This window comes from Saccostrea cucullata, unplaced genomic scaffold (assembly GCF_032062105.1).
Source record: "Saccostrea cucullata isolate Sc308-1 unplaced genomic scaffold, CSIRO_AGI_Scuc_v1 ctg956, whole genome shotgun sequence".
In the NCBI taxonomy this organism is placed as follows: Eukaryota; Metazoa; Mollusca; class Bivalvia; order Ostreida; family Ostreidae; genus Saccostrea; species Saccostrea cuccullata.
Window position 1 is genome coordinate 147,573 of NW_026927687.1, and position 12,866 is coordinate 160,438.

At 35.1% G+C, this 12,866-nt stretch overlaps 1 protein-coding gene across 3 annotated transcripts in view; it reads left to right on the plus strand.

The window, feature by feature from the left end:
• Positions 1-26: 26 nt before the first annotated feature.
• The window catches only part of LOC134275224 (myotubularin-related protein 6-like), a 42,511-nt gene continuing 29,671 nt past the window's right edge, over positions 27-12,866 (plus strand). Inside the window, exons 1-2 of one of the 3 annotated variants that reach the window (XM_062757481.1) lie at positions 27-156; positions 10,207-10,323. In XM_062757481.1, coding sequence (XP_062613465.1) covers positions 133-156; positions 10,207-10,323 — 141 coding nt within the window. In that variant the 5' untranslated portion in view covers positions 27-132. Of the gene's footprint in view, positions 157-8,140; positions 8,336-10,206; positions 10,324-12,866 lie in introns of those variants that run through there. The other 2 variants (XM_062757483.1, XM_062757480.1) reach the window with 2 other exon arrangements.

A 12,866-nucleotide genomic window follows, 5' to 3' on the forward strand; every position in this document is an offset into this window, starting at 1 on the left:
ACAAATAAGGACGAGTTGATTAGAGATTAATGTTATTATCACTTCCGGAGGAGGAGCAATGGCGTGTTGACACATACATAATGCTGTAATTATTAATTTTAATTGTGTCCAGCTTTTTTAATTAACCAAGACATGGAGTCCATTCGAACACCAAAGGTATTAGCATTTTAATGAAATGTTTGTGTTATTATGCCATAAGCCATTGGATGAGTTAACTGTTGTTTGCAACCACTGATAATATTCTTATCAACATCAGTGTGATATATCAATTTCAGCTGATCAAAAATTTTAGGAAGTGTCTTTTGATTTTGTTAAAGTGAAAATATTGTAATTTGTTTGTATTTTTAAACTGTCTTTGATGTGAACATCAGTAAGTGCAACGTCAACTATGTAGAAGTCCTTGAATTTTGGTTTCAAAATTTACAGTTCTATGCAAAAAACTATTCATATACATAAAAATAGTAATGGTACATAGGGGTGAAAAAGTTTACCGCAGTATCGATCCACTGCAATATCTTTGGGGGTTGATGCACGGTACAAAATCTCTTAATTTATGTTAGGTATCGCTATTTGGTCAGATTCATCATTCATTTGAGATTGGCATAAATCAGGTACAAACCATTAATCAATATAATTAAATACAAAAACATGAAATTTTGTGCACTGATAGTTTGTAAAATAATTTTAACAGTCAAATCAGTTAAATTTTGAGACTAGATTAAGTAAAAGAAATCTTTTGAGAAGAAACAATGGACTTGAAATTGTTTCCGTCAATCAAAATCTATTGTATCCAAAATAGCCATACTGAGACAAAATTATACAATAGTAACAATCTGTGAGGGTGGCATGATTTGTATCACCCCCTCACTATTGTATACAGGTTTGTTTATTGCATCTGCTCCACTTGCTTGTTTACATATTACATTGGGGTCGGTTGGGGGTGCTGCAGTGCAATACCTAGCACTTTGAACATTGATTCCTATTCATAGCAATCCCCACACCTACTAAATAACTCTAACTGCAGGATTAATATTTGAAGAATTAGTAAGTGAGGTAGACTTGAATTTACTGGTCCCCACTCCCACTGCACTTTGACGCAAGATTTACATCACTCAACTGAAAAAGGAAAAATCTTGCACACTATTTAACTGGTTATTTATCCTTTAGTTTCCTTTAGGAAATTCTCCGCTTAATATCTACCATCTTTACAAATGCTTAATATGTATCATTAAAGTAGAACCCATAATGACTGTTAAATGTAGTAGTGTTAGGAGAAATGTTAGAGTTATCTTTCTTGCGCAGGAGACAGCACTCTAAACCAATAACTGCTTGTCATCATGTTATTAATAACCAAACCATTTTCTGCTTCCACTGCTTTAAACACAGGTTTGATTTAAAATTCCCACTCATTAATTAAAAGATAAGTAACAGTACTTTGTTTTTATAAAAATACATTGCTATTTGACACTGCATTTTACTAAATGCTGTCTTAGTTTTTCTTTTTTAAGAATCTAACTAATTTTATCTGGGTTTTGATGGGAGATGACACATGCACCACTTAAGAGATTTCCGGAATTAAATGTTAGCAGAATGAGTTAACAGAGATTTCAGTACTTGTCTTTTCTTTCAGACAGTATCCTGTGAATATTGTTAATAAGTAGCTCTGTCCTGACTCCAGCAGTGTACTCAGTATTTGGACAAAATGAGGAAGTCCCCTTATAATTATAATGCATGCTGAAATATATCTCCATCATGCAGTGTTTTTAGTGGAATAAGTACATGAGTCTACTTTCATTGTCTGCTCAGTGTAACTTTAGTTTCAATCACTTAAAACATGTAAAACCTGAACTTGTATTGATCAGTAAACAATGAAAAATGATGCAGAGTCAGTCTGACAGAACCTGTGATTTATATATTGTCAATATTAATGAGTTTTTAATCCAGGTTTAATGAAAATGTTCTGCTGGTTCAGTGATTTTTAGACTATTGCTTGAGTCAATAACTGTTGATCGTGTTGTCAGATAGAGAATTTTTTTTCATTTCTGTGATGAATAAATCTATTTAATGTAGGAATGATGCACTCACTGGATTATAGATTTTTAAATCACTGAAACCCCAAAATTAACATATATAAAATATTAAATAAATCTGATTTAGAAGTTGAGGATATATATTTGACATAAGTTTTTAGGTGTTGTTTTACAAATATATTTGACTTTAAAAGGGGAAAAAAGCAAAGCAAATGAAAACTTTTATCTCTTAAAGTTTTTAGGTGTTGTTTTACAAATATATTTGACTTTAAAAGGGGAAAAAAGCAAAGCAAATGAAAACTTTTATCTCTAAAAAAAGTTAAATAGAATGAAAAGAAAAAAAATAGTGTGGATTTATTTCATACTAATGAGCTAGATGCCATTTATTTCCAACTGAAATTTATTATACTATATTCCTTATTTCATGTACTCTAGATCCAAGTCATGATTTTTTAGGGGACAAGCTTTATAAATTTGATAATGATTAACATGATTAAAGAGTTCTCTTAAATTTGAAAATGTATGTGATATAAGTCTAAATCAGTTCCAGGTGGGCCCAAAGTGGTGACATAACCTGAAAAACAACCCATGATACTCAGGTGACTGTTTAAGTCCATAGGTCTCTTGTTGAGAAATTATATGAAACTAATAACCAGTGATTATATTTAGGTTATTGATTGGTTAGTCCTCTTTGGTGTAGTGGTATTTGTATAACTATAGATGTATCTATTTCATTTGGAGCCCTGGATTGTGTAACTAACACTTGAAGCAGCTTTACATTAAGTGACTGGGAAATCCCTCATCTGCAAGAGACATGCAAACATCCCATTATTCTGACTAATAACTGTTTATGGTCCAGGCTTCTGCTGTATTCTTTAAGAAAGTAGATGTGCATTCGATTTTCAGATTTAGCAAAAGAAATCAATGAGGAGCCCTGCAGTTAGATGTGAAGACAGTTTGTCTGCTTGTCAGTGTTAATAATCTCACTTAATCCTGTAAATATTGGCAGTTGCCAAAAAATTACTACCAATCAATAGTTGTCTTAAGCTAAAGAAAAGAATTAAATCATTTAATCATAGAAAAAGATTCATCACACTTTTCACTGGACTAGGTTAAAATTATTATACATTGATTGTTTAATAACCTTAACATTAATATCCCTGGGTTATAGAGACCCTTAATCCTAATGTCCCTGTTTTGTAGAGTCCCTTAATCCTAATGTCCCTGTTTTGTAGAGTCCCTTAATCCTTATGTCCCTGTGCTATAGAGAACCTTAATCCTAATGCCCCTGTGTTCTAAAGTCCCTTAATCTTAATGTCCCTTTGTTGTAGAGATCCTTAATCCTAATGTCCCTGTGTTGTAAAGTCCCTTAATCCTAATGTCCCTGTGTTGTAGAGATGTTTAATCCTTATGTCCCTGTGTTGTAGAGATCCTAAATCCTAATGTCCTTGTGTAGTAGAGATTCTTAATCCCAATGTCTCTGTGTTGTAGAGATCCTTAATCCTAATGTCCCTGTGTTGTAGAGACCCTTAATCCTAATGTCCCTGTGTTGTAGAAATCCTTAATTCTTATGTCCTTGTGTTGTAGAGATCCTTAATCCTAATGCCCCTGGGTTATAGAGATCCTTAATCCTAATGTCCCTGTGTTGTAGAAATTATTATTCCTAATGTCCCTGTGTTGTAGAGATCCTTGATCCTTATGTCCCTGTGTTGTAGATACCCTTAATCTTAATGTCCCTGTGTTGTAGACATCCTTAATGCTAATGTCCTTGTGTACTAGAGATCTTTAATTCTTATGTCCATGGGTTTCAAAGATCCTTAATCCTAATGCCCCTGTGTTGTAGAGATCCTTAATCCTAATTTCCCTGTGTTGTAGAGACCCTTAATTCTAATGTCCCTGTGTTGTAGAAATCCTTAATTCTTATGTCCTTGTGTTGTAGAGATCCTTAATCCTAATATCCCTGTGTTGTAGAGATCCTTAATCCTAATGTCTCTTTGTTGTAGAGATCCTATATCCTAATGCCCCTGGGTTATAGATACCCTTAATCCTAATGTCCCTGTGTTGTAGAGATTATCATTCCTAATGTCCCTGTGTTGTAGAGATCCTTAATCCTAATGTCACTGTGTTGTAGACATCCTTAATGCTAATGTCCTTGTGTACTAGAGATCTTTTATTCTTATGTCCATGGGTTGCAAAGATCCTTAATCCTAATGCCCCTGTGTTGTAGAGATCCTTAATCCTAATTTCCCTGTGTTGTAGAGACCCTTAATCCTAATGTCCCTGTGTTGTAGAAATCCTTAATTCTTATGTCCTTGTGTTGTAGAGATCCTTAATCCTAATATCCCTGTGTTGTAGAGATCCTTAATCCTAATGTCTCTTTGTTGTAGAGATCCTATATCCTAATGCCCCTGGGTTATAGAGATCCTTAATCCTAATGTCCCTGTGTTGTAGAGATTATCATTCCTAATGTCCCTGTGTTGTAGAGATCCTTAATCCTAATGTCCCTGTGTTGTAGAAATCCTTAATTCTTATGTCCTTGTGTTGTAGAGATCCTTAATCCTAATATCCCTGTGTTGTAGAGATCCTTAATCCTAATGTCTCTTTGTTGTAGAGATCTTATATCCTAATGCCCCTGGGTTATAGAGATCCTTAATCCTAATGTCCCTGTGTTGTAGAGATCCTTGATCCTTGTGTCCCTGTGTTGTAGAGACCCTTAATCCTAATGTCCCTGTGTTGTAGAGATTAATATTCCTAATGTCCCTGTGTTGTAGAGATCCTTGATCCTTATGTCCCTGTGTTGTAGAGATCCTTAATCCTAATGTCCCTGTGTTGTAGAGATCCTTGATCCTTATGTCCCTGTGTTGTAGAGAGCCTTAATCCTAATGTCCCTGTGTTGTAGTCAGAGCCTTAATCCTAATGTCCCTGTGCTGTAGAGAGCCTTAATCCTAATGTCCCTGTGTTGTAGAGATCCTTAATCCTAATGTCACTGTGTTGTAGACATCCTTAATGCTAATGTCCTTGTGTGTACTAGAGATCTTGAATTCTTATGTCCATGGGTTGCAAAGATCCTTAATCCTAATGCCCCTGGGTTATAGAGATCCTTAATCCTAATGTCCCTGTGTTGTAGAGATTATTATTCCTAATGTCTCCGTGTTGTAGAGATCCTTAATCCTAATTTCCCTGTGTTGTAGAGACCCTTAATCCTAATGGCCCTGTGTTGTAGAAATCCTTAATTCTTATGTCCTTGTGTTTTAGAGAACTCTTATTCTAATGTCCCTGTGTTGTAGACATCCTTAATGCTAATGTCCATGTGTTCTAGAGATCCTTAATCCTAATGTCACTGTGTTGTAGAGATCCTTAATGCTAATGTCCTTGTGTACTAGAGATCTTTAATTCTTATGTCCATGGGTTGCAAAGATCCTTAATCCTAATGTCCCTGTGTTGTAGAGATTATTAATCCTTATGTCCCTGTGTTGTAGAGAGCCTTAATCCTTATGTCCCTGTGTTGTAGAGAGCCTTAATCCTAATGTCTTTGTGTTATAAAGATCCTTAATCCTAATGTCCCTGTGTTGTAGAGATCCTTAATCATAATGTCCCTGGGTTATAAAGATCCTTAATCCTAATGTCCCTGTGTTGTAGAGATTATTATTCCTAATAATGTCCCTGTGTTGTAGAGTCCCTTAATCCTTATGTCCCTGTCAGTGTGTTGTAGAGATCCTTGATCCTTATGTCCCTGTGTTGTAGAGAGCCTGAATCCTAATGTCCCTGTGTTGTAGACATCCTTATTGCTAATGTCCAATTGTCCTTGTGTTCTAGAGATCTTTAATTCTAATGTCCATGGGTTGCAAAGACCATAAAATGAACATTTCTTATCCCTCTTTTCTACAGATTAGATTTGATTTAAATTAATTTTACTACTTCATGTACATCATATTTTTTAAGTCAAAGAAGAAATTCAATGATCTAGCTAGTGTTCAAAAACCTTAATATGCACATTGGACAAAATTGATAGCCAACAATAGATTAACTACATTATCTATGTATTGATGTATCCTTATATGACCTTGTATACCCTGCCTATTCGGTCAGTATAGAGCATTAAGTAATCACACATTTTACATTGATTGTCTTAATGAGCCACTTGAGAGTAAATTCAGGGATCTGTAACATACATTATTAAAGAGAGTATCTATACAGAAAGTGATCTTGTCTTAGAGCTGCTAATTGATTAAGGATAATCTTAAATCCCTGATTATGTTTTTTTTCTCTTAACTTTTCTGTAACATTCAGAACACAAATATTGATAATAGAACAAAATATCTCTGTTTTAATGGTTAAGAAGTAGAAAACAACTTAAATTGATTGCATTTAAATCTGGAAAAAAACAGTCATGCCCCTGCGAAAAGATATTCATGATTTTAAGAACCTTTATGAGTTGTTCATAATTGTTCATGAATGGTTCTTAAAGGATTCTTAACAGGTTCATAAAAGTTGTTCATGAATAAAATTCATGAAAACATTCATAATTCATAGTTCATGAATAAATGATGAACAAATATGAATATTGTTAATTTTTAGTTTAAAGAAAAAAACTTAATAGTTCAAGGTAATGAATGTTCATGAATTTTCATGAAGACTAAAAATGTAAAAATAATTGTCACAAACGATCTCCAGAAAACACTGACTTCACAGACTTTATGCTTATTGTGTGTTATACGGTAATATAATTAATTATTCAGTGTTTGTATTGTTCTGTATACAATTCCTGTATCAAACACAATGTTTCAGATTGTATCCATTATGTCAATATTCTGTATGCTTATGTCTGTCCTTGGCGGCTTTAGTTAATAAGTCTGGCGGACTTTTCTCTCATCACTATTTATTTACAGTATCTTTTGGAGACTAGAATTAATGAGGGGTATTGAGAGAGACCTGATAATTCCAGTCAATACGGAATTCAAAGTATCAATAGCTAGTTATGAACTTGACAAATGGAATTTTTACTCCTAATTAAGATGGGATTATCTGTACTTTTAAGGAGTGCTGGACCAGGAGAGGAGATAGGATTAAAATTGTGAGGGATTTATCTGATGGGACTAGGATTATGCCCTAGGGAGCAGGACTTCTTACATGGATTTGGACTTTTAGTTTGGGATCTGGGTAACTCAGATTTGTTGTTGGATCTGGAATATCGGGAACCAGGATTGCTGATTTTGAGTTAATCTCTGGATTTTACTTATGATGAATTAATTAATAAATGAATATAGGAAAAGGATTTTTATATGCATTCAGAAAAATAGGTCTGACTTAGAACTGGAAGTGGTTAATTTCAGTTGGGATCTAGATTTCTAGTGAGGAATAGGGAATATTTCATTTGAAGACTCATTGTAGGTGTTTAATGCAATAAGGAAAGTGATTTCTGATTTGGGAATACTGAGTTCGCTGGGGAGGAGGGAGGATTTCACATTGATACATCACATATTGACAACCAATACATAGCGGAGTCCCATCTCAGTATAAAAACCGTAGAGAAGGAGCTAGCATGCATGAATTGGATGTCAATCTCTAGTCATTGATACCAGTTGATACTGAGAGTTATATGAAGACCATACAAGTTCAAGATAGTTATTAAGCTTTAGTATGTTTGATTGGTTTTTGGAGAGATGTAGGATATGTGAGCATTTAGTTTTGTCGTTTTGTGAAAGTTTGCATTTAGATTGGGAGACCAAATTTAATATTCTCAGAGGAAACTTACTTAGTGAGAATTTTTGTGAAAAAACATATCAATAATTGATCGGATCCATGTGTCATAGAACTGCAGAATAGGAACTATTTCAGTAAATGTCCAATTGGTTAACAGAAGTAGGACCTCCACTGACATGCTTTGATCTTGGAGTATTAGCAGTTGAATTTGATACCCTGGGGTTTATTTTTAAAAACAAATGCAATCAATAATTTATGAGTTGAGTGATTGCCCCATGGTTAATAAAGATAGACTGCTTTGTGAGGATGTAGTCTACTGGGACACTTCTGTTTCTCACAGAGTCAACAGATTGTCAATATTCGAAACATCGGAACACTAACGTTCAGGGAGGTCTAAGTAACGTTCTAAGGTCATACTAAGTTACACTCCGAGGTCGGATTAAGTTACGTTCCGAGGTTGGATTAAGTGTGCATTAATGAGTGTGCTGGAATGGACACAGGAGAAACTCGATGATTTGGAGAGTTTTGCTCAGACTTTGTTTCAGGACATGGGGAATATATTAGACCTCAGTCTCCTAAAGGAGGACTCTATAGATAAACAGGTATATATCACCTCATTGATCTTAGACCTCTAGTTCAAGAGTTCATCAACAGAGTTGATTAATTTTTCAGCAGGCTAAAAAAGTAATTAGAATATTTTCTTTCTGATCCATTAGTACTTATGTAAAGGGATGTAGCCTGTTGGTCATTTCAAGTACTTAGATTCTGTCAGTAATACTACTGATGATTGTAGTTGTTGACAGATTCTGGTTTTAGGATATGTTTTAGAGTAAATTTACTTTTTGTATCAATATTTACACATTGTTTAAACACACACAGGGTGATAATTCATGGCATTGTCAACTCAAGACTGAGCTTATCATTGGTCACTGATGTAAGGGAATATAATATGATGGTTTCCTTGGATATGAAATTATTTTACCATATAGTCTGACTGTTGTTTCAATGATTTTTAAGCCACTTAAAACTAAAACGGGTGTAAGGATCCTTTTATACACAGCTGCCTTTGATCCTTCTCCAAAGTTGAACAGACTCTTTGTCATTCTTCATTTTTGAACATATTTCAATGTCTGAGTGATTTAAGAAATGAATTTAATTTTTGAAGATTCATGAGGTTATGAACTACGATGCTTCACGCCGGCATATTTCATGAAGTGCGTTAGCGCTTCATGAAAAATATGCTGGAGTAATGAATCATGAATTCATTATGAATCTTCAAAAATTCACTTCTTATATTTACAGTATTTTTCTGATGACTTGACATACATTAAGGCCATTTGACTGTCATTTTTATAGCAAAATAGTGTGCATTTTATTTTTTGACGTCAAGTGCGGTATTATGACGTAAAAATGGAGATATTCATCTTATTCGTGGTACATATGTGATGTAGTTCATGAAAAAATGAACTGCATTTTATCTTGTAAAGAATTATAGGGGAAATCTATTGGAAATGTAAATATATCCTTTTATAATTTACTGTAAACCAACTTTTATTCACGTGCGAGAAATTTTCGCGAAGTTCGCGACATCTTCGTCATCGCGAATATTTCTCGCCGCGAACCAGTCCTTAAAATCTCTGTGTCTTTTAACAACAGGTAAAAATAGATTTGATCGCGAAAATTAATCGTCGTGGACTAGTTTAACCTCAGTAAAACGCGAAATAAAGTCGTCGCGAATAAAAGTTGGTTTACAGTAATTTTGTTTGTATTCTTGCCTCTCATTGGTTGAATTCCAAAAAGGAACGCAAAACATTTTGTATAATCTGGTTTGGTATGGGGACACACCCCCTTGACGACCAGCTTAGTCATCTTATCCATGCAATCCCCTCATTTCCAGTCCTCGGAATCCATGGAAAATTCCAAATTTAATAAATGTACCTTCAACTTTAAAAAATTACTCGTTCTTACCTCATGTAAACAAACATCATGGCTGCTAGATCTTTGTATCAGTTATTACTTCCCCTCGCTTCAAATCACTTGAATCGGTTGTATTATTGCGCGGTAAATTTGAACTTATAAAAAGCAACACAATTTTACATCAAAAGTTGTTTAATTGTTTTAAAATTAAATTATAAGGAATGACTTAAATTCTTGGCCATATTATTGAGTATAATCTGGTTTGGGTCAGTTTACGCTTTTTTATAATCCGCTTTGCGGATTATAAAGCGTAAACTGACCCAAACCAGATTATACTCGATAATATGGCCAAGAATTAGAGTCGTTCCTTAAATAGATTAAAATATGTGCATTTCTTTTACAAATTAACAAGTTCACAAGCTGAATTTCTTTGATCCAAATTTTTTTCACATTATGTCTTTTTCTCCATTGAGAAATTGTTGACATAGGCCTTAATTAAAGGTCTAATTGACGTACAAGTATTCCTGTGATTTAATTGTTGTTTGTTTGTCTGCAGGTGGACAATGTAAAGATGGTGGAGAGGTTTCGGACCCGGAACCCCGTGGTGGGGACCCTCTACCTGACCACCACTCACCTGATCTTTGTGGACAGTGCCGGGAAGAGGGAGACCTGGGTGAGTACAGGGTGGGGGGATAGAGGGGGGGGGGGGTTAAAGCTCTCAGGTGATTACACCACCACTCACCTAATCTTTGTGGACAGTGCTGGAAAGAGGGAGACATGGGTAAGTAAAGGGCCACAAGGATTGAAGGGAGGTAAAGGTCACAGGGATAGAGGGGAAGGGGATAGAGAAGACTGGGGTAAGGGCACATCTAATCTTTATAATCTTTGTGGACAGTGCGGGGAAGAGGGAGACCTGGATAAGTTAAGGGCGTCAGGGATAGAGGAAAGGGGGGCTGGGTGGAGGAGAGGGTGTAAGGTTCTCTGGGTGATCTCTGCAGCACCACATTTATCTAATCTTCATAATCTCAAATGGAAGTGCCGGACACATGAAACCAGAATTTTTAGATCCTATATACAAACTCACAAACCTGAAACCTTAGCCTTAGTGCCAATATTGGTACACCTGAATCCTTAGCTTTCGTGCCTATATTTTTCCACCTGAAATCTATACTGTTTTTCCTGAAAGTCATTAGCTTTATGCCCTCCACTTAATTACAATAGCGATAAAACAACCAGCGTAACACATAACCAATTGGTGCAAAAATTTTTACTAATATTCAGCATTCAACAAATGATTTAAACCAATAACTCATCAATTACAGTGTTATGTAAGAGATAAATCATACTGATATAGACTGGGTCAATTTCCTAAATGAGAAGCTCTTATTTTGCATTTCTCATAAAAAAATTATAGAAATAAAGTGACTGTAAAGAATATGCTGAACATATTGTCTGGTAATTTATCAATCAACACACATGGTGGTCTTTTATTCCAAAATGATTACAGTTTCTTTTCCCATTTTAGAGCTTTACTGTTTCATTTATACAGCTCTGACTAGCCTTTTTAAGGTTTTTGAGTTCAGAGAGTTTTTCTGGTTTAATTTGATAGAATTTTCATGGTAAATTAATTTTTCTTCTGGATGATTTGTGAAAATATATTTTTAAAAAGTGCTGGATTGATCTGTGAGGAATTTGCCAACTTCAAAGGCTAGAAGTTCAATACAAGCAATAGGATCCATGACCGGGGTTTTGATTTATCAGAATCTCAGGCCATAATCCGTAAACAGAGATTGGCTATTACACAGTTGACTTTCTCTTCATGCTTAAAAAAGATGGCTAGTGTATACGATGCTGGGTTTGAATGATTCATTCAATTAGTGCCCATCTTTATGTTCAAAGAGGGGTGTACAGGAGAGAAAATTGATTATACTGTAAAAGTTTGGCATCTGGAAATGAGCAGGACTCTTATGCAATTGGAATGTATAATTTGGATTGAGATGATCTGCAAGATTTCATTACAAGTTAAAGAAACACAGTTAAATAAAAGTGGAATAGAATTTGTTTCCGGGTTTATTTTTGTAAATTTTGTGTAGCAGAAAAAATTACCTCTCAACAGGGGATGCTTTCTCTCCCATGGCATCTGATCCGACCTTTGATGTTTTTAGAGGTGTGTTTGCTCTACTTCCGATTTGTATTGTTTCAGTGGAGGCATGTCATCAGCTCAATTACCCTGTACTTTTTACTATTTCGATTTTTTATTAAAGGAACTTAAAAACAAAAAATTGTAAATTGTGATATTTCCGAATCAGCTGATTACTATTATAAAACTATCACACAGTCTGTACATAGGATAGACAATTCTGATTTTGACTACTTGTGATTGCTGGTGATCTCCTGTGTTTTAACCTTACAGCCTACAAGGAAGCCGAGATCTTAAATCAATAGAACTGTGGGTTAGTGAAATCAATACAGATATTTGGTAACATTCTACAAGAGTAATGATGATCAGGCTAAAGCCAATGGATTGGACCCCTTCCAAATGAGTCACCTTTGCCAGGGTGTATTTTCCTAAGTAGGCTATATGCTCTGAGTGATTGCTACTTTAGATGTTTAGAGGCCTGAGTAGAAAATGACAAGATTATATTTCTGAAACTTATATCAGTTGCTGACATTATACATTTATTGACTGAGTTCGAGGGCAACATGCATTTTGTCGGACCCAAGAACCAAACTGTCTGCCTGAGGCCGTTAGGCCTTAACGGCTTCAGGCAGACAGTTAGGTTCGAGGGTCAGACAAAACACATTTTGCCCGAGAACTCCATCAATAAATGTTTTGTTATACCTTTCATTTTATTTTTTTCTACATGTATTTTAAACTGTATTCCGTGATGTAACCTCAGATTCGACACTGTTAAACACCAACGAATGAAAATGACATTAAGCTCCACCCATCCTGTGTCGGTAAGCGAACCAACATCTCATCGACCGGTCCAACATCTCACTCAGTGGCAGACTTATTATATCAATGGTTGACTTGTATCAGTGGCAGGCTTATTATATCAATGGTCGACTTGTGTCAGTGGCAGACTTATTGTATCAATGGTTGACTTGTATCAGTGGCAGACTTATTGTATCAATGGTTGACTTGTGTCAGTGGCAGACTTATTGTATCAATGGTTGACTTGTATCATTGACTGACTTGTGAGCTACTTATAC